This window comes from Theobroma umbraticum, unplaced genomic scaffold, assembly GCF_002168275.2.
Source record: "Theobroma umbraticum cultivar Fairchild unplaced genomic scaffold, ASM216827v3 scaffold_95.0, whole genome shotgun sequence".
NCBI lineage: Eukaryota > Viridiplantae > Streptophyta > Magnoliopsida > Malvales > Malvaceae > Theobroma > Theobroma umbraticum.
The window spans coordinates 7,174,190-7,196,897 of NW_018397257.1; the positions used below are offsets into that span (position 1 = coordinate 7,174,190).

Below are 22,708 nucleotides of genomic sequence, written 5' to 3' on the forward strand. Positions count from 1 at the left end.
ACAGAGGATGGAGCACAAGTCTGGTCATTTTCAAGGACAGCTAGAAGCATTCACTCCTGAGAGGGATCAGCCATATGGAACTCCCAAATCAGATGGGCAGTGGGGGTGGGAAAGAGATGGATCAAAAGTGTCAAATCCAATGGCAGCGAAAGTGTTCAATGAAGGCAAGATTGTTTTTTGGACACTCTTCCTCTCTGTACATGTGTTTGTCTCGAGTAGGAGTTTTATTATTGTTGTATATGCTAGTTAATCTTGTTATCTGTTTGTTGTTTATCTTGTTAAAAGAAGACATAAAAGATATGGAGAGCCCATCATTGAGGTAACTCATAAACAAGGACATCCCAGTTGTTTAACCAAATATTGGATGTGGGTTATGGCATGTGCACCTTTTTGGCTTATTTGCTTGAACATCTTGCTAAGGATGCCTTCTAAACTCAATGAATAATTAAAATACATCTAGAATATCTGATGCTTTTGTTTTTACTCCAAAACTAAGAGGTTACTCCTTGTTATATTTGGAAACTGGTGCCAATTTTTTCTTTCTCTTGTTCTTGTTGTTGTTTTATTTTGCATAGGTTTAGAATTATGCAGCATACTTCTGGTGGGTAGAGATATATGTAATCGAGTGCAAAATGGCCTGTTAACTATAGATATTATGAAATGTTATGGTATTGGCCTCATGCTCTTCTTGAGAAAAAGAGGTGTAGAGCATACTTATTAAATTGAAAGGTAATTTATTCCTTAAGATGTTAAAACGTTCATGTCTAAATAGATAAATGTTTGTATTTTTCCTTTCAGTCATTTACTTTCTGGTTTAGTGCATGCTATTTTCTAAAAGGGTCTTTATTGTCCTGCAACATTCTAGGACAATTTTGTACAAGTGTCACAGAATGGGAAACCTGATGCATAATGTGTGCTTTTAGAGCCTGTGACCAGGTTATGTGACCTTTTGGAGTGTAGGTATTTGCTATTTCGGACTCATTGACTGGCTTCTCAGAGTGTGCTGTCCTTCTAATATTTGTTTCTGTTCCTTATACTGTATGGTTCTCCTCCTAAAGCATAGCCTTCTATATAGTTTTTAATAAGCATCTAAGTGAGAGAGAACAGATATTGGAAAATAAAGCTAGAGAGTTCTCTACTTCAGTTTGGGAGATAACAGAATTTCTTGAAACCCTTTTTTTTAGTCCTAGTTTTCTGAACGAGTACTGTGATTGATTGGGGTCATTCTAGTACTCTTATCCTATATCTTTAGATATATATTCTTAAAGAAGTGGAAAACTGGGCACGGGACTGAATGCCTTTGCTTCATTAGATACTAGGGCTTCTGCGAGATGGCTTCATTGTAATGGTAACAATTAACTATGACTTAACAAATAACCTTGACTTTTTTTCATTTTGTTTCTACATGTTGATGCCTTATTTTTTTTTTTCATGCTTGAAAATAACTTTTTTACTTATGAAAGTTGTATTGGACCACTGTTCTTAGTGGAGCTGTTTAATTTGACATAGGACAAGGCACTGATGGATCAAGAACTTATTTCCAGGGCCAGAGGCCAGATCCCAAACTATCTTTAGAAAAACAAAATGCTGATCCCAGATCTCGACCCCATGATGAAGATATGGAAGTTGGCTATGAACAAAATCTTTTGTCACAAACTTTGGAAGGCCTTGAGAAGAAATTCCTTGATGACATAACAAAACTTGCTAGAGAACAGAATGATGCTGAGGATGCAGAAAATACTAGACATAGGGAGGTTAGTATTTAGCTCATTTTGCTTCATATTCTCAATATTATCTGCTTCTGTATCTTTGGGCTATTTGCAAAACCAATATCTGCCGACAAGGAAACTCTTTCATAAAATGTTTGCCTGTTTTTCCTAAGGAAACATAAGTGGAGTTCTAAAAGCAAAAGTTTTATCCAAATAAAATGTTGCATTGTGATGTTTTTGAGTCGGTACTTTCTCCTTTGATTGGGCAGTTGCAGATATTAGAATGTGAAACTTTATGGTTTGTACTTGCTGTTACTCAGGCACAGCAGGTTTTATGTACAAATTAGTCATTTATAGTTGCCACCTTTGTCTAAAGATGGCTCAATATAATAGGATGAATCTAAGAAGGGTTCTTCTGCAACCATGCTCTTGCTTCATGGATTTGCTCTTAATCTAAGCTGGCAAGGCAACTTATCTAAAGTAAATATGCCTTCTCACAGAAGCATAAGTATTTAATGAAGCAAACTGGCATCTGCATTTTGTTCTCATGCCCTTCTTTGCTCTTCCTTGATATCCCTTGGACAACCTTGTTATAGACTTGGATAGTGGTAATATTGTTGTTTTAAATTTCAGAAAATAAATACAATCAATACTCAGTATCAGGAACAGTTAGCAGCACTTCGAACACGGCACGCTAGTCGCAGAGATGAGTTCCTGAGGAAGGAATCTCTTGCACGCCAACAACAATATCAGCAGGCAGTGATTGACCATTATCCTCGTAGCAGCATGGGTCCAGCTGATGCCATGCCAATCAGTAATCCTCATCCATACACTGGCGTTGCAGGTTCAGCAGCTGCTGGAGATGCACGTCGAGGCTATAACTCTGATCATTTTGACTCCTACAGAGAAAGGGCTCGATTTCTTGGGGGTGCCAGAGATCATGGTTTTGAACCAAGAGGTTCATACCCTGGGGGCCGTGTGTATGATACCGGTTCACGTTATTACTAAATTTTGCTTAGATTAACTTTCCTTAGCTACATCCTCCAGGTACAGTTCTGATAGTTAGCCCACAAATGCTTGGCATGCTATTTTGTAGTTTATGTTTTATTTGCTGCATCCTCTTGTTGATTCTTGCTTGTTAAGATCCATATCTGGAAAAGTCTTTATTTTTCATAGCTCGTATCTGTCATTTAATTTCATTAATATTGTAGTTTTGAAAGGTTTGAGAATTATGGGTCCCTATGCTCTCATTCTTAAACGGTAGCGTACATATTAATAAAAAACTGACAATTTGGCAATTAGTTGCCTAATCCCTTCGTCAGCGATATTGTAGGAGTGACTTGAGAGAGAGAGAGAGAGAGAGAGATCTAACCCTGTTTTGGTTTTGTGACCAAGATTGTATTTGTAATAGCTGTATTTGATCCTAGACACAATGCCAAAACATTTTTATTCACTTTTAAATGGAATGCAAATGTATTTGCTCTTTCCTTATGTTCTGTTTTTCCTCAAATTTCGCCATGTCTTGTTTTCTCTGTAACCAAAGCTGGCCTCACTCCACCTTGGCGCTTACATGTGGCCTCCTCCTCCTTTTTGGTTTGGAAAATCGAGGTTTACTATAGTTAGTCAAAAAATTAGAGATCAAGCCAAGACAATTTTCATGTTGAATCTTAAGTTTGATTATATAATTGATTCATGCCTCCAGATGCACGTGCCATGTGCCATTCCTCACTCGCTTTGCTTGGCTTCCACTTCCATCTCACATTGTTTTCCTTATTTCTTTTTCCATTGTTTTTGTCTGTTTTCTGAATTATTGTATACTTGGAAATGTAATTATTCCATTAAACACCTCAAGATGAAAACCATATCATTGATAATCATAACTTAACACCTAAGGGTAAAAACATAGAAACCAAACCACTGCAAGTCATGCTCCTCTTTCAATTTGAAAACTTTTAAACCAAAAGCATAATTATGTAAATCCCAACTGTTAAGCAATTTGGGATTACAAAACATTCAACATGTAGGAAAGGGAAGAGCATCATGACATGGACTGGATTACACAAATGTTTTTACCAAAGTAGGGTGCATTAACAAAAAGGGGAAACAAAGGTACAAACATATACTTTGTAATTGAAGTGGTGGTGGGGTTTTCACATCATACCCCAAATTTGTGCAAACAAAACACCTTATCAAGCTCAGTCCTCAAGCTGCTAATTTTACTGCCCTAGGAATACTACATCAATTTTTGTTGCAAGTAAATTTATTATATTCATTTAAAACAAAAAGAAAAATAAAAAGAAAAAGAGAGAGATTGAAGTAAGAAGCATGATCATAGAAAAGTAATTGAATGGATGTTATTTTAAGGTTTTTTTTTTCATTATTTTGCACTTTTTTTTTTAGTCAAAGTGATATTTCAAGTTAAAAGCATTTGGAGGAAAAGAAACTAAAATTGAAGATTTGTTTTTCAGTCTCTTGTTCTCATAAATATTGATCTTCATATATTTTACTTGTACCCAAAATGAATTAAAATGGGAAATTAGTTGAAAAAGTCAACCACTAATTTTCCTTTGATCTACTTAATCCAAATAATCAATCATTTGACATAAAAATTCATACAAAGTTCCTTTTAACATTATTCATATTTTGTTTCAAAAAAAGAAAGTGGCATATCCACATCTTTAAGGTGAATCAAATTAGTGCATAGAGCTATCTCACCACAAAAAGGAAAGTCCATGGGAAAATAAAGAAAAACCCTTTTTTTTGGGTTGAGATTTATGCCTTGGTTTCCGCACATGGGTACTTGCAGTCCAGAAGAGGATGAAACCAAGCATAAAAGATACATAGAAAAATATTAATCTAAACCACATAGTATCAACAACATATTATTATAAAAAAAAATAAAACAATAGATCTTTTTGTTTTCTTCATAAATTTATAGTAGAAAATGAGAACTCAATTATACTAATTTATCTTTAATTTTATACTAAAAATATATTCGTAAGAATCATTTAAAATTGTTTTTTGGTTTAAGCGGTAAAGATAATGTAAATTTTTTATAATAATATGAAGCTTAAGTTGCAAGTTGCAACTATTTCTCTTATGAAAAACAAACCTTTTAATGGTTAAAAATTAAAAATTAAAAAAAAATATTGTGACCTTTTTCATACCTAAAAAATAATAATAATAAAAAGACATGTTACCTTTTCTATTTCCGGCGTTGCTTTTCTTCCCACAACATTTGTCTCTTGTTTTGTTTATTTTCCTATAATAATATATAATAATATATTTTGTTGCATTAATTTTCCCTCCTTGAATCATCTTCACCAGAAAAAAGGAAAAGAGAAAAAGAAAACAAAAAGCTCCAGTTGTTTGTTTCTCTATTGCAAATCCGGCGTTCTTTTCTCTCTCTCTTCTCTCAAATTTTTAGAGAAAAGCAAGAATGATGAGCGCCATTTTCTCTCTTCATTTTTAAGCTCTCTTTTTCACTTTCTTTCTTCTCCCTCTCTTTCTCTCTCTCTCTCTCTCTGTTTTTTCTCTTCCGAGAATGGTGGGTCTCCCTTCCGAGGATTCCTCCGATTCAACTCGCGGAGTCGACTCAGACAGCGTCATCAACGACAACCGCAACAACGACCAGCGAGTTTACTTTGTTCCCTTCAGGTCAATTCCCTTTGCCAAGTTCTTTGTTTTTTTGCCCTTTTCTAATTCAACATTTTGCCAAATCTTGAAAAACCCAACTTTTAAAATTTATCAAATCACTTTTTTTTTTAAAAAAAAAGTTTGGAGTTGAATGGAGCAGTCACTATCCGTAATGTGATTTGGAATCTTAATAAATATTCATTTTTTAAGCTATTCTTTTAAGGGTAACTTTCTTAGTAACCGAAACGAACATTTTTTTCAATGCTTATTTAGCTTTGGTTCAATTGGGTTTTGGTTAAAATTTGTAGCATTGTTTGGATTTTTTAAAAACTGGGTTTTGAAGTAAGAAATCGAATTTCTAAATGTTTTAGTGTTTTGTTGTCTAAAATTTTGATTTCTTGTGATTTGATGATGTCCACATTGGTGAAGAGTTTATTTTTATCGTTTTGGTTTTCTTTTAAGGTGGTGGAAGGATGCACAGTGTTCAACTTCAGGTGAATCTGACGTGAAGAGGGGGATTTTGTATACAGCAACACCAGGCACGTCGTATGCGGGTCCCATGAAGTTAATCAACAACATATTCAACTCGGATCTTGCTTTCAATCTAAGGAAGGAGGAGGATTCTTTGCACAATGGTGAAAATGGTGAGGTTGGTGTTTCGGGACGGGACTATGCTTTGGTTCCTGGAGAAATGTGGTTGCAGGCTCTTAAATGGTAGTGTTTTGAAGATTGGTTTTTAGCATACTCTGATCAGACACTGTTTGCCTTTTGATGTTAAATAGTTTAAATAGGCAGTTCTACTATCCACTGTTGGTTGAATTCTTTTTGATTTCCCAATGGGGTTGAATTGTGATTGAGTCTTCAGGCAATGGATATTAATTGGATTGATAGGAGAGAAGAGGAAAGAATGGAATTTGCATGAGACGAGTGAATTAAAGTAAAGTTTGAGTTTTCTCCGATTGTTTGGATTAGAGAAGTCATGGGGGGGAAAATGATATGGTTTTACTATACTAAAGGTTTTGGTCCAAGTCTTTACCTTTTGAAATATCTTAATATCTGTGTAATTATATTTTCTATGTTATTTGAACTATCTGGTTCCTATCTGATATGGTTGTGACGCCTCCATTGCTCCTTCAAACAACAGCAGATTAAGTTAATGTAAAACTAGGCCAACAATTCTTGACATGTGAGATTATCCTGCTTTGAAATTCTTGCAGAACACCCTGACATATTTCACTACAGTTCCTTCTTTGTGTGAACTATGTGGTGCCATGACCTTTTAAAATGAATTTAGCTTAAGATCTGCTTTAGGAAATTTTATATCATCTATAATCCAACTGAATTAGGGGGCCTACCGATATACTGAAATTTTTATGACAAGACTGCAATTATTTTCTGCTGGAAACTTTTAGCACACATTCTCAATCTTTTAGATTCTAAGGTTACTACATGATCTAGATCAAATTATACTTGTCAGTATTAGAAGAGCAAGAGCTCCTTTAGAAAGAGTGATCTGATTAATCTATCCACATTAAATGTGAAGTCAATTTCATTCTGAAAATCTTTACTTAGTGATCAGAAGATATTGACAATTTGTAATCAGCTTTTATGCATCATTTCCTTCTGTTTTTTTTATTTTTCTTTTTTGGTTCCTTTGGGTTCAGGGATATTTGCATGGCTTCTTCTTTGATATTCACTTGCTTTTTATACATCTGGTAGTTGCCACTTAATTGTATGAATTTTAGAATGAAAACCAAAGTTTGTTTGATTTACTAAAATGTGATTCCTGGAAATCTGTTCTAGTGTTTGATAAATCAATTCTATGTGGTCTTAGAAACTAAGAAGAGCTTCTTAGTATCTCACATCTTCTACTTTGTGCTGTTCCATGCAGGCATAGTGATGCAAAAGTTGCAGCAAAAGGTGGCAAAAGCTTTTCAGCTGCTGAAGATGACATGGCAGATGTCTATCCCTTGCAGCTAAGGCTTTCTGTTCCACGGGAAACAAATTCGTTGGGAGTCAAAATTAGTAAAAAGGTAAGTTCATTTAAGTAGCCAATTATTCTACTTTTGGTCTGTGAAGATGTATCACACTAGGCTAGTGATAGTTTTTATACTGTATAGAGCCTAGACACTCTCACATTCTGACATGTTTTTAATATTTATATTAAATTTGCAAATGATCAATCTGTTAATTTTAAAAGGGAAATAGAGCATCATGGCATAAACAAAAGGTGTATGTTCAATTTTCACTCTGGAAAGGGGCTTGGCATATTTGTTTCATGTTTGTTATAAAGGTATAGTTTCAAAATAATTAGTTCCATTGAACCAGTCCTATTTTAATAATCTTTTAATTAACTGGACTAAGTGATTCCTGATTTGAGTGCATGTGTCGTATTTTGAAATGACACAGTATGAAACTTCATGATTGACAGATGAATCAACTCTGTATGCATATAATTTATTGATTCATAAGATTTTGCTTGCATCTTGGGATTTCAGATGTTCTTACCATTAATGCAATACTATAATCATGCTTAGTTTGTAGTTTTCTCTGTTGTAATCACAAGATTCATTTCTCATTAATTTTGTATTCAGTTTGATTTCTCAAGCTTGTACATTTCTGAATCATTAAGCCTCCTCCATATTATTGGATCCCCTTGCTTATGTTCTTACATTACGTGTCACTCTTTACAGGACAATGCAGTGGAACTTTTTAGAAGAGCCTGCAAAATCTTTAGCGTAGATTCTGAGCAGGTAATTTGTCAAATCATTAGGGAGGATTTTTTTTTTTTCTGTTGCAATGGATGGCCATCTAAGTTTCTTGATTGCACAGTTACGCATTTGGGACTTTTCTGGGCAGACAACTCTGTATTTTGTGAATGACAGAAATAGATTTCTCAAAGATTGTCAACGCCAGTCAGATCAGGAGGTAAGAGGTGGATTTTATTTATTTTTTAAAATGAGATATTTTTTTTATTGATTTATTTGTTGGATGCTGTGCAATCTTCCTCACACGTAGGTTTGTAATTACAAACCACTTCCTTTACTATTGTGCTTGTGTGCATGTCTTGCTTCTATATAAGAAGTTCAACTTTTTAGAAATTGCCTGTACTTGCCTAAAATAACCATTCAAGTATTTAGAATCTTTGACTAAAAACACTTCCATCCTCATGTTTTACCTATAATTACTCTTCAGTATAATATTTTTAGGAAATATACTTCCCATATAATTTCTACTGATTAGTACTAATAGAACCAATTCACAAATATTGCCTTCCATCATATGATTTACCCTCCAATGTTCAGCTAAACCGCCTGGTTTCCATCATATGGGGCATATTCTAAAAGGAATATTGTAAGAATCCTTTATTCAGAAGATTAGAACTACATGAGATTATTTTTAATTTTGAGACAAGATCTTGACATATGACTTTCCTTTAGGAGAGTTTAATGTTTCTTTATGCTTATAAGAGATATTCTAGCTTCCCAATGTTCTGTTTCCTTTTCCCATTTGATCAATTTTTTCTTAATGGTACAATTTGGGCCACTTGTTGTATATCAATTATTCCTACCATATACTATTATTTTTTCTTTGATTGACATGATTATTTATTTGATTACTTAATTATGCTAAAATTTCTAGAAATTATTTCACATTAAATTTTGAGCCCCAAAAAGGTAGATTTCTGTGGCATTCTAAATCAATATATGTAACCTCATAAGGGGAATTTTTATATACCTGAAGTCCTTTTACTGTGAGTCATTTTTTCATCCCATGAAAGCATTTGTGTATTTGGTAGGATAAGAGAATGAATGTTAAGATGATGTCAACTGTGATTTTGGACCACTGAATGGCAAAAGTGTGAATCGATCTCAAAGCAAGGGGCAAATGATTTTTCCCCTTCATGTTAATATACTGCTCTCTAGCTGCTTTCTTGTTGGTCTTAATTGGAATATCATATAAATCACTTGTCTTAAAAATCATTAGTTGTAATTTTGATGCATGCCAGTAATGTTTTGTTACTTCTGTTTATCTGTAGATTCTCCTGGAGTTGCAAGTCTATGGGTTGTCAGATTCCATGAAATGTAGAGAAGGGAAAAAAGATGAAATCTCAGGACAGCATCCTGCAAATGGCTCTTCTGGTGCTTCAGTCATGATAAACGGTTGCACTGGCACTGCAAATTCCACTTCATTTGGTACTAATGCTTCGACATTCTGTGGAAGATCTGGAGAAGCTGGTTCTTTGGGATTGACTGGATTACAAAATCTTGGAAACACTTGTTTCATGAACAGTGCCATTCAGTGCTTGGCTCATACACCAAAGATGATTGACTATTTTCTTGGAGATTATTGTAGAGAAATAAATCATGACAATCCTTTGGGCATGAATGTATATTCTATTTCTTTTAATCCCTCTGCTTTCATGTTTCATTATATTTAGTAAATTTTCTAGTATAGTGAGAAGTCCGAACTGTTCTTAGTTGTATGCATCCTTTAAAGTATGCACTTTTTTCAGGGTGAGATTGCTTCAGCTTTCGGGGATCTATTGAGGAAGTTATGGGCCCCTGGAGCAACTCCTGTGGCACCAAGAACATTTAAGGCAAAGCTTGCACGTTTTGCTCCGCAGTTTAGTGGCTTCAATCAGCATGATTCTCAAGTCAGTGAACTTTCTCTTTCTCTCAATAGTTGATTTTTTTTCCTCAGGTGGGTGATTTTAATGTGATACATATTCCATGTTTTTGTTTATTAATTTCATGTGTGTTTTATCTTAGGAGCTTCTTGCTTTTTTGTTGGATGGACTTCATGAGGATCTAAATCGTGTGAAAAGCAAGCCTTATGTTGAAGTGAAGGATGGTGAGGGTCGACAAGATGAAGAAGTAGCTGATGAATATTGGCAAAACCACCTGGCTCGTAATGATTCTATCATTGTTGATGTGTGCCAGGTAATTCCTATTTTTCCTCTTGTTCTTTTTGGTTCTGAGTACTCATGGTGAAAATTTTATTTGACTAGTTAGTTATTTAACTTTCATTCTCTTGAACTCCTAAAGGTGTTGATTCTGAGAAAAAAAAAATTGCAAGATTATAAGTTGGAAATGGCATAAAACAACTTGATATCTACAAGTAGTAGATAGCATCAAATTTCTTCTCTTATTAGAGGAAAGAGGGGGGGGGTTTAATAGGGAGATCATGATAGCATACATCTTGGAAAATTAAGTATGTACATTTGTTTTTATGTTGTTCTTGTAGAATGATATAATTTTGGCTTGGAGCTGAATCGATTGTTCTATTATTGCATGGTTGATTTAGTTTAGTTTATGGAATAAAAAATAAGACTGATTCCAGAATCCAGAATGTTGTGAAATACCTCAGGCAAGCTGGATTTAATGTGTATACTATTTTAAATAACACTTTATGTTTCAGTATAAAAGTAGGTGGTTTTTGCTTGTATTTGTTGAATAGTTCATTATTCCACATAATTCTTGTCATGATTATATTTCATTGCAGGGTCAATTTAAATCAACATTAGTTTGTCCAGAATGCAAAAAGGTCTCTATAACATTTGATCCATTCATGTACCTGTCACTACCTCTACCATCAACAACATTGCGAACAATGACTGTAACTGTCATCAGTACTGATGGAACTGCTCAACCATCTCCATTTACGATTACTGTCCCAAAGAGTGGGAGATTTGAAGACCTTATCCACGCTCTAAGTGTTGCATGTTCTTTGGGTGCCAATGAGACCCTTCTGGTGTCAGAGGTTTATTGCATTGTTTACAACATCTGAATCTATTTTGATTGTAATGTTGTTGTTATGCTTATACATATTTATCTAAGCCTGTAACTATTAATTTATGTGCAGATATATAACAACCGGATTATACGTTTTCTCGAAGAGCCTGCTGATTCTTTATCGTTGATTCGAGATGATGACAGACTGGTTGCTTATCGGTTAAACAAAGATATGGTCAAAGCTCCTTCAGTTGTATTTATGCATCAGCAGATGGAGGAGTAAGTTTGTTTAATTCCTAGCTTGACAATGTTTTCAGCTCTCAGCATCCCTCCCACTTTCTTCTTCATGATTTACATTTTATTTTCATGTGTGCATGGTGTATGTCTTTTTTTTTTTTGGGACTTAGGGGAAGGGGGATCTGAACCCTGCTCTTTAAGCAGGGAGATTATATACCCACCAATGAGTCAAATGCTTAGGTGCGTGCATGGTGTATGTCCTGTTGTACTTCTTGTTAAAAAATATGTTCTGAGTTTGTTTAAATTGAAAATTAAGTAATTTGGATTACATGTGACTACCAAATTTTGCTGTGACTGATACATTTTTTATATTTATGTAGGCAGATGTTTGAGGCAAAATAGATGCCTGTCAAGTTATCCCATAATTGCACCTTTGCTTGATCATTTGGGATTTTGTCGCATCTCCTTATTGTGTTATCAAGTTTGACAGCTTTGCAAAGTCATTTACCAATCTTTTGTTGTAGATTTGATAGAATATGATTTTTTCCATGTAAGCTAAACCTTGCTGCTTGCTTCATAAGGGAACACTTTTTGGGATGGCTTTATGGGTCCTATAGGTATCACAACTAAGGTTGAACACCATTCATACTTGATCTTAATATTAGGAAATGATGATAGGTTTTTTTTGTCAATTCTAGTTTACCTCTCAACATCAGTTGGGAAAAAGAGATGGTAGATTCACTTGATTATTAAAAAAATTTAATATGTTGAGTGTTAAAGGCAATCTAGTTGTTTGGTCTGTTACCTCCAAAAGACATAAAACACTCATGTGGGTTGTACCTTTTTTCCTATTTCTACTTCTTGTTACTTTTTTTTTCTCTACTTGTTGATGATCCACTATGATTGGCAAGATAAATTTACTTAAAATCCTACTGCTTGTTTTCTTTTGACTTAAAAAAGTCTACCACCTACATCTGCACAATGAATACTTTGAGTTTGTTTTGAGAATATCAGTTAGTTTTGGTTGGTATCTCTTATAACCTAAACTTTATGATATTTTATACTTTCAGGCAGTACATCCATGGGAAACTGACCTCAAGTTGGAAGACATTTGGAATTCCTCTTGTGGCAAGGCTTTCTAATGTTGTCAATGGATCTGACATCCATGGTCTGTATCTGAAATTACTAAATCCATTTCAGATACAGGCTGAAGAAGTCTTAGATAATTGTGATACCTCTGAGAGCACTGCAGTTGAAGACATTTCTCAGAAAGAGCATGGATCATCTCCTGTTTCAAATGGGTTTGAAAAGCACCCTGATGCAAATGGGGTTGTCTCACCCTCGGAGTGTGAATTACAGTTTTACTTAACAGATGAAAAAGGAATAGTCAAGGAATCCCAGATAATTATGGGTGAAACAGTACCTGCTGCAGGAGTGTCCGGGAGGTTACATGTGCTAGCTTCCTGGCCAGAAAAATATGTTAAAGAGTATGATACACGGCTGCTTAGCTCTTTACCGCAGATTTTTAAGTCTTGCTTTTTCACAAAGAGACCTCAGGAATCTGTTTCTTTGTATAAGTGTCTTCAAGCATTCTTGATGGAGGAGCCCCTTGGACCAGAAGACATGTGGTCAGTGTCTACATTTTTGCCCTTTTAACTTTGCATAGGAAATATTTGCATCTTAAATAGCTAGAATTTTTGTGTTACTCATTTGGGAGGATTAATGTCTATCAGCCAGTAAGTTGAATTCTGTTTTGCTGATTATTTTTAACCTTTGCAATGTTTACTTGTTTCTGCTTTGCCTTCTGATAGAAAACCTTGCATGCAGGTCTTTACTATTGGAAGCTGCATTGCCCTTTTTATTAACTAATAGCTTATCCATTAATTTACTATTCATTAAGAGCTTCTTTCGATTTTAGATTGAATAATATCTGCTCATACTCTATGTTCTTATGTTTTTTAAAGCCAATTTGACATTTCTCAGGCCTGCTAACTTCTGATGCTTTGGCTCTAAGTCCCTGTATTTCTTTACGGAATTGCCATTAAAATCCCTCCATACATCCTCTAATAAGTTGTTTATATGAGTACTTGTAATATTGGCCTATTTTATATATGAATGTATGCATGTATATAAGAAAAATTGGCTAATAATCTCCATCAATAGCCCTCCTCATCAACCATCAACTTTTCTTGTGGATATGTTGCTTCTTGACATTGTCTTTCTAATGCCTGGTCTTAATCTATGTAATTTTAGGTACTGTCCAGGCTGCAAAGAGCACCGTCAAGCCAGTAAAAAGTTGGATCTTTGGAGACTGCCAGAGATTCTGGTTATTCATTTAAAAAGATTCTCATATAGTCGATACTTGAAAAACAAGCTGGAGACATTTGTTGACTTCCCCATTGATGATCTTGATTTGTCAAATTATATTGCTTATAGGAATGGCGAGTTATCTAATCGTTACATGCTTTATGCTGTCAGCAATCACTATGGAAGCATGGGAGGTGGTCATTATATTGCATTTGTCCATGTAAGTGAAGACCTAAAAATCTTATTTATATTTTCCATAAAATATATCATATGGGGAGCCTTTTAGTGATTTTTTATTAAAGAAAATCTTATTTCATATTTATCATGATTGAGCTAACAAGAGTAAAAGGATAGCATATTACCTTTACGTCTATGTAGCATGTGGTGCATGTGGTATTTTATGCTGTAGGTTTGCTCAAGTGGAAAGAACAACACACACAAACAAACTCATACATCCATATGTTGCTGTAAACATCAAACCTGTCTCAGTGAATTGACATCCGTGGTGATCAGTCCCATTGTTGGAACATTGGACAGGGTACATGAACCTTTTGAAAGAATGCAAGGATCAGTATCTAGACCACAGGCATAGAACCTTCTCAGTAGTGACTGTATGACCTGAGAGTATGCAAGTTTCTAGTTGGATGATTAAACAAATTTTAGCATTTGAGCTAGCTAATTTAAACCTTGTTATTTACCTCTGTGTTCTGCACATGTTGGAGGACTTTGTTGCAAATCCTTCTGAAGTAGTCAGCTACTTTCAACTTCAAAATGCTCTTTTCCACACTTCTCAAGTACCAAACCCTCTCCCGACCCCTCAAAAGGGGTCTCCAAAATCCTTTTTGGATTGGGTCTCATAATGCAGGCTCATTTCAGAAGAGGATATACATGTATAAGTGCCAATAGATTACAAGGGATACTGATTATTGTTTTTTTTTTGGAAGGCAACTGATTATTTTGTTTAGCATTAAATATAAAATTTTCCCCCTTTTAATTCCAAGATTTTGTGAAAAATAATTGCATGTGTACTTGATTGTGTGTTGGTACTGCTGGAATACTCTAATTTTTGTTTCTCTGATGTAGCATGGTGGTGGTCGGTGGTACGAGTTCGATGATAGCCATGTTTATCCCATCGGCGTGGAGAAGATAAAGACATCTGCTGCTTATCTTCTCTTCTACAGAAGAGTTGTAGAATAAAAACATCTGGGTCATCACTTGCCAAAACCATTCTAAGCTAGGTATTATTTGTTGGTGAATATATCACAAATTTTGCTGCCTTACAATTACCAATCTCAGAAGAGTAGCATTCTTTCATCTTTGGCATTGTTTAGTCTAAGTCGATAGTGTCTAGCATTACAGAGGAAGGGAGATTAAAACTTAGAGTAGATGCCAGTGATGGCTGTAACATAGTAACAATTCAAGAGGTGAGAGAGACTGAAGGGGATTTTTTTTTATATATACTTATATCCATTTGTGAAAGGAAGTGTCTAGCTTTTTCTTTTTTGACATATTGAAAATTTTTACTAAAGGTTGTTGCTTTTAACCCCTGTAAAGGTGTAATTTTTGTTTAATGTTATTGTACAACTGATGATTGAACACTGAATTAATTCATTGATAGCTAATTCACGAGTTACCATTTTCAACATGCCATTATCTATGCAATGTTTCATAAATTGTTGCCATTACTTTCTCTTAAAGAATGTGAGTGTAGAACCCAAGTTACTGCTGCATGTCTGCATTCATACTTAAATTCAGGATTTACTTAGGGGATGACTGGAGATTTGATGTCATTTGAAGAGAATCAAGTAAATTCTCAGGTTAAAAAAAGGTTAAATGACGGGAGATTTATATATATATATGTATGAGGGTAAGATGGGAGGTGTCTATGTTCTCACTTGAGTTTCATTAGTAATGGTGGACCACTTTTCTCCTTTTACCCTTTTTGTGTAAGATGTGACTTGACTCTCTTGATAATTGTAGTACCATTGTACCCTGAGCCCAGTTAACTCCAGGACCACTTTCCCTTGGATCACATTCTGGTCAGTTGCCTGTGGTTCTCATTTCTCGAGCACAATTGAGTTTTTCATTGAAAAATTCCAACCTTTAATCTCTACATGCTTATAATTATTGCATTTGGTACTGTCAGTTTATTTATTAGCGTTAAAGAGAAAACAAAATTAGACAAAAAAAACAAAAGATTGGACTTGAAAGTTTGCGGTATGATCTTGTATGTGAGGATCCAAAAGAGAAACAACTTCAATATGAGACATTTGAAACGTGGAAAAGAAGGTTAAATTCAATTTAAAGAAAAATGTACTACTTAATCATGTGAAGGTTGTCCTGTTGAGGAATGCTTGGGTTTTCCCAGTGTTGAGAATTGTGCTCACTTTGCAAACCCATGTTACATGTTTTGGAATCCCGCCAAAAACCCATGTTACGTGACACCATGGATAAAAGAATTGCATGTGCTTGGACTGGTTTCACTGAGAATTGATTCTTTAATGTCAAACTAGCTAGCTACTAATTCTTGTTTTCTTTTCTTTAACCCCTTTGGACATTGGATACTCATTGATTGAATCAAGTGAACTGTCATTGTAGTAAATACAAGTTTCAATTGCTAGGGAATGGCTCAGATTTCTGTGTGCTGTATTTTCTTTTAAGTTCTGGAAGAAAGCCAAAGATATCATGGTCTCAAACTGACAAGCATTTTCCTGAAACTCAAGAAATCAGAAAGGCAGGCAATTCTTTCTTTTGCTTTGATTGATTTGCTCCTCTTGATAACTCAATTTCAGTTTGTTAGGAAATCACTATGCAAACACTTTTCATGGATATGCTAAGGTTGGTAAATTTGTATGCATGGAACAATGATGATCTGATAGTATAGGCATCACATTACTAAGAATGATTGATTCAGGGGACTCCAGAAGAAAAGAAATACAAGCATTGCTTCTCATTTCCATTAATTATCATATATAGGCAAATCCAAATCATCAGTCAATTTCATATAATTATATGAGGACCAAAAAAGTCCTTCAACTTATTCTGTGAAAAATTGTTTGCTTCCAAAATGATAGACAACTCTTCACTCTATCTAGTCAGAATAGATAGATGATATCTATCTTCTTTAACAGAAAAAAAAAATCAAATATCAATTGATATTATTAAATTTCAATATAAAATATATAATAGTAGTCTGTAATTTTGATATGAATCAGGATATCATATACTAATTAAATTTTATATTTAAATTCAAATTTTTAAATCAAATTGTTTTTTTAACATAACGTGATCGTAAAATAGAATGATTTACGATGATGAATCAATGTTATGACTATCTTGATAAGCTATCAAGTAACAAGAATTTCTTGGAAGCCTTATCTCGGAATAAATCAACTAAGCTTTCATTATGTAAGATGTATGTGCGTATGTATGTATGTATGTATGTATGTATGTATTGGAGGGCTTTGCGTGAGAAGCAAGGTGGTGAAAAGAAATGAAAGTGAAGGCTACAAATTAAGGGCAGAATATGTGGTAGACAATTTATACAAGTGCGATTGTACACCGAAGCATTATTTATTGTTTTGGACACTGACCCCGGACTAGCCTTAGGACCACAATAATTTTTAAATCTCTTTTCTTTTATGCAGAAAAAGAAAAATAAATAGAATTGTAAAAGAATAGTCTCCACTTGCACCACTATATATTATTAGACATTCTTTGGAAGAAATAATGTTTATTAGCTTCTTACTTAGTTGATGACCTAATCCTTTTTAATTCTAAGAATTAAATGAGTTATTATTTTTAAATCCCAAAAACTTAGTTATTGCTATTCAAAATAATTTTAAAAAGCAATGGATGTATGATATAAAGAAAATGAATGGTACCCTTAATTATTATGAGTTAGAGTTGTTGTTTTCATATCGTGACGAGTCTATCTATGTTACATAAATAGCAGGTAGCTTGGAGTGGTCCAATTTTAACATTGTCATGTGGGAAACTTAGATCAGATCGAAACAAAATCCAAGGACTCATCATTTAATTAAGTTGGTGACATTTGGTTTTGGATTTTGGCATCGCTTTCGCAATAATAAGATGAACAAGCAGCCACCATACGAAATAATTTCTCTTTTCTTTTTCTTTTATTTTCTTCCATCTTGAACTGGAAAAGCAATTTTCAATTGATATAATTGAAGAAAGCATTATAAAGACTACACCATTGTGACATCTCTTTCATGCCCCAATAGAGTATTATCGAGTCTGTCTCAGCCAAAAATATGTCACATATTTAGAAATATATATATATATATATATATATATATATATACATATTATCAATATTATTTATATTTTAAATGTTACCGATGAGAATTTTTTTTTTTTGAAAGATTACCGATGAGAATATGAGATTTTCTCTTAATGGTAAAATGGAAGTTGTTGGATTTAGCATCTCTTTCGTGCCCACTTATGAGTATTATGGCTTAAACAACACTAGCTTGAGTTTAAATTTGATTAAATATCTCACTCTTGCTTTCATCTCAAACCTGATATATCAGTAAAAGACAATCATACATACATACACACATGCATGTCACAAAGCCCAATTTCAGGGGTCTTATTAGCCTCAAAATTGAGACAAAACAAAACCTAACCCATCCCGACTTGTTTGTTTGGAGACTTGTTTGCAAGATTGATTTTTATATTCAATCAAACTTTGGATTAATACATTTTTTTAAAGGGTCGATTAATGCGGGTTACATAATCAAATTTACGACATTGAAGAAATATTAATGACAAACATATTTTTCCTTTTGGAGAAGTGGGTATTTAGGATTTCTTTTCTTAAAAAAGGCTTGAGATATTTTATTAAAAATCATAATCATCGTGTCGCTTAAAATCTTTTTACGAAAGTTACAAAAGATTTCTGATGACATTAATTAATCCGGTAAAACGTAAGTCTTTGTACAATTATTGTGAGCGTTGCGTACAAAACCAAAGCAACGCCTCCAAACCCTAAAACCCTATACAAAATCAAGTTTCCTTTCCTTCTATGCCGACATGATAAACATCAACCTTAACAGCAAACCAGAACTTATAAGCCACAATGGTAACAGTGAAGGGATTTATGATTTAAACTATGTTTTTTTTTTTCTCTTTTCCCTTTGCTTTCTTAATTAGGCAAAAAGATCATATACACCTCTTTAGAAGGTCCCCTGTGACAAGTGCTGTCCAACGAGATTGTATGTCTGTGTTTCTCAAATTCCACAAGTAAAACCAAGTAATACAAAGCTAGCTAGTGATGATTACAATGAAGCATTTTATGCAAAGGGTTTTTTTTTGTAAAGGAAAAAAAGAGAGTAATTAAGTTGTTTAATTAGAGCAGGCCCTATTACTCTTTCTATTTGATCTTATATATTCTTATATTGTTTAGTATAATTGATTTATTCATGAACTGTAATTCATATGTTAATTAGTCATTATCAATATTAAAAAACCTAGGTTGATAAGCTATCCCAATCATTCCAGCTATATTGTAATACCAAGATATTTGTTCTAACAGACATGCATATCTGTCAAACAAGTACAACACATTGGAGCTTCCAAGTGGTCCAAAGCAGTGTTCACCAGATAAGTAAAAACCTCAAAAAACAAATCAGATTCAATCCGACACTTCAAGATGGAAGCTTCATGTGTAGACAACTATCGATCGAATGTATATACGTATTTTTCTTTCATTTTTCCAGTTAATTTTGAAAATATTTTAATTAATGGCACCCAAGGATTAGAACTTAGCATTTATTTAGGAGGTCTTGGATTTGAATTCTAAGACACGTTGATTGAGATTTACGAGACGAATATTATTATTCTTCATTGTGTAAGTAAATAGTTCATAATACAAAAGAAAAATCATTTAAAGATGCTAATAAATTAATCAAATAAAATCTTAATTATAGATATTATATCAAATTAAAACTTGAAAATGGAATATAATCTCATATCCTTCTAGGATCGATAAAGATCAAATAGGAGAGTGCCTACTCTTGCTTGAATTGTATAGCTTACGGATGCATTGAACTCAGAGAATCATAGTTTTATTATTTATAGCGTTTTAAAGATAAAATCTTAAGCTTAAATTAATGTTTCCAATTGTCGAAGAAGATACTTTCCTAATTTATGATCATTTTATTAACAAGAAAAGGCAATAATTTATATAAGTAAAATATTGATAATAAGTTTGCATATCTTTTTAAGCATATATAATTTTGAGTTATACAATAAAAAATAATTTTGTTCTATCTCATAAAGTGAATCATTTTTCTAAAGATTGAATATAAAATACTTTTAATTCATTATTAGTTTTAGCTGAATAGTGTTATTTTGAAAAGAAAGTAAAAAAATGATGTAAGTGAAATGGTATGAAATTTTTTCCCATGAATGGGCTGTGTCCAAGGAGCAAACAATAGGTGCCCGTTAAAATGGTGGTACCAATTACTATAGCCCATTTTTTTTAATTAAGAAATTAGAAAGAATAGGTAATAATTATCGAGATATTGACCAGAGAGAAAAAGAAAGAGTCGGACCAGAGAGGGAATGAGCTGCATGGTGAAGGGGGAATGGTGATAGTGCGAGGAAGACAGAGAGGGACCGCAGGGAGAGTAAAGTGTGGGGTTAAAAAGGCAGGGGGTTGGGGGGGAGGGTTTATCATATCAGAAATCAAGAGCGCATGAAGTGGGAAATCTAAAGGTTCTCCCAGCATTGATGTTGGCAACGAGAAAAGGCTATGTCACTATTGACTGACCACCTCTCTCTCTCTGCTGTTGCTGCGCTGCCTCCTTCTGTTGTTTCTGCAGAGAAGGCAGCTCTTTCCTGTTTCTAATCCAACCCCCAGAGAGAGAGAGAAACAGATCATAGCTGGCCTATATATTAGCTCTCATTATATGTGACATGACAGTCCAATCCAGACTTTTTTTTTACATAAAAAGAGCTCATAAAGTAATAATTGTAGTATTATATAAAAGAAAGAAAAACCAACATATACTCCAAAATACCAATTACATGATTTGACATTACAGATTCTGTACTATTAGCTCATATCCCAACAGACAAACCCCGGTGTCACTTACACCCGATTAACCCCTCTTAACCATTCTCTTTCTCCAGGCCTTTCTTTTTTCTTTTTTATTTTTCTTCTGGGCAAACTACAAATTTCTGTACAAGCGCAGAGAAGTCATGCTATGTCATATATATATATATATATATATATATATATATGGACACATGCCATGCACGTTTGATGAATTCGCAGTCCCACTGTATCATGGCTCGATTTGGCCATCTGGGGGGCATCAAGTAAAGTGTACCGTGCTCAAGTGGGGATTGCACCATACAAAGGGACCCCACTTTTCAAGCTTGCTTTTTCTCTTTTTCCTTAAAACCTTTTTCTTCAGGGGAATCAAGTATTGCCAATGGTGGTTTGTTTTCTATTATCACAGTTTGTTTTTATTGGTTGATGCTAGGGTTTTCATCACCTCAGCGTGACACAAACATCTAAGGTTTTTACTGCTTGATATGGGCTCTGCTTGTTAAAAACAAAGGGAGAAAGTGCAAAGAGTTTGGTTGAGAGAGAGAGAGAGAGAGAGATACAAGTTACAAGTAGAGTATGAAAGTGAAAAGATTATAAAACATTAATGGCTCAGTTAAGCATCGATTAAGTTGATTATTAGGGTATTGTCCTCTTTCTTTTTCTAATGAGAGAGCGATTGACGTTCAAATAAATCAGCACCAATCGTAACGCCCACTAATAGCGTTGTTGACGTAACGTCTAGGGTTTTTATCACTGCTTACGTTGGTTGGCTGGTAACAATTCCTCATCTTCACTTTGAAAGCTATAGGCTACATACCTTTCTCACTGTTCCATTTCTATTTGGTCAAAGGGCTAATTTGGCACAAGCAATAGACTCATATGATGCAAATATTTGGATGGTATTTTGTCCCTTTTTTCTTTGGGATAATAGAATCTAAAATTCGGCTCAAGCAAAGACAAGATATGTTTACACCACCAGTGGCAACGAAATGATTATCCAATAAGACTCAAGCCTAATATAATTACTTATTCGTTAAGGAGAGACGAGGTTACTGTATTTACACGAACGTGTGCGTGTATGTATGTGAGTAAAAACATTTTTCATATATTAACAAAAATTAAAAATTTGTACCGAATTTGAAGCTTGCACTCGAAAGAACACTCAAGGGGTTTTAATTCAAAGGCTGCTGAAGCTGATCATAAGTCTTTTAGTGAAAGAAATGGAGGAAGAGCAAGCATGCATATATCTGCAGACAGTAGTCCCTTGAAGAATATTTGTATGGTTTATTTGGCCAACCGGAAGCATTGCAAAAGTTGTTTTTGTGTATCCCAAGGTGTAGTGTGTGTGTGTGTGTTTGTGTCGTGTATCGCTGTAAATCTTTCTGAATGATTTTGGAGCCATCAAATTCGGCGAAAGAAACAAAATATTATATAAACTACAATTATTTTTGGTCATCTTAAATTTTATTTTTAACGATTTGATTTGAGCTCTGAACATGGCAGGTGAACACATGCCAAACAAGTGCATATCATTCTGTCACCCCCGTCCATGCTATTGCTATTTGCTAACCTAACATCCTTATTTCTCAAACAGGAGCCTAACCACAGCTTGAAATGGGGTGAGCTCATGGTCCTTCGTGCAGAGCACTAAATCAATGAGATGTCATTAAGTGGTCCTCTCTAGCTAGTACAGTGGACAAAGGCGGCTGACCACTCTGAAGAATTTGAAGGAAAGGGAGACAAGGTATAGAAATTAAGACTTTGCGATAATTGTTACCAAAAGAAATTGCACATTATTCCCTGGGAATTAACGTTGTTTACTTGAAAATATAATCAGAATTAAACATATATAAATGCAATCACTAGAAAAGAAAGAAACTTCTTAAAAGAAGAGGAGACAAAAGGCAACACACGGTGAGGTTTTTCAAGAGAGCCTTCCTATCTAGTTAGGAAACTTCATCAAAACCTCAATTGTTTTAGTAATTATACATAGATTATATATA

The 22,708-nt window shown here is 34.2% G+C and overlaps 2 protein-coding genes across 5 annotated transcripts in view; both read left to right on the forward strand.

Annotated features, from left to right (window-relative positions):
- The window catches only part of LOC110412972 (ubiquitin carboxyl-terminal hydrolase), a 4,178-nt gene extending 1,168 nt beyond the window's left edge, over positions 1 to 3,010 (forward strand). For 2 of the 3 annotated variants that reach the window (XM_021423644.2, XM_021423645.1), the window contains exons 2-4: positions 1 to 164; positions 1,510 to 1,754; positions 2,343 to 3,010. The exon at positions 1 to 164 is cut by the window's left edge. In XM_021423644.2, coding sequence (XP_021279319.1) covers positions 1 to 164; positions 1,510 to 1,754; positions 2,343 to 2,717 — 784 coding nt within the window. In that variant the 3' untranslated portion in view covers positions 2,718 to 3,010. The remainder of the gene's footprint in view (positions 165 to 1,509; positions 1,755 to 2,342) is intronic. The other variant, XM_089782876.1, reaches the window with a different exon arrangement.
- Positions 3,011 to 4,967: 1,957 nt separating this feature from the next.
- UBP8 (ubiquitin-specific protease 8) lies at positions 4,968 to 15,269 on the forward strand. 2 transcript variants are annotated; one of them, XM_021423387.2, is made up of 13 exons: positions 4,968 to 5,366; positions 5,808 to 6,059; positions 7,237 to 7,378; positions 8,039 to 8,098; positions 8,178 to 8,273; positions 9,385 to 9,735; positions 9,862 to 10,002; positions 10,118 to 10,288; positions 10,851 to 11,108; positions 11,211 to 11,359; positions 12,388 to 12,945; positions 13,571 to 13,844; positions 14,708 to 15,269. In XM_021423387.2, the coding sequence occupies exons 1-13, from the start codon at positions 5,254 to 5,256 to the stop codon at positions 14,819 to 14,821; spliced, it is 2,679 nt and encodes an 892-aa protein (XP_021279062.1). In that variant the 5' UTR covers positions 4,968 to 5,253; the 3' UTR covers positions 14,822 to 15,269. The 2 variants fall into 2 exon arrangements, with proteins under 2 accessions (XP_021279062.1, XP_089639055.1); XM_089782929.1 differs by having other exon boundaries at positions 5,818 to 6,059.
- Positions 15,270 to 22,708: the final 7,439 nt, after the last annotated feature.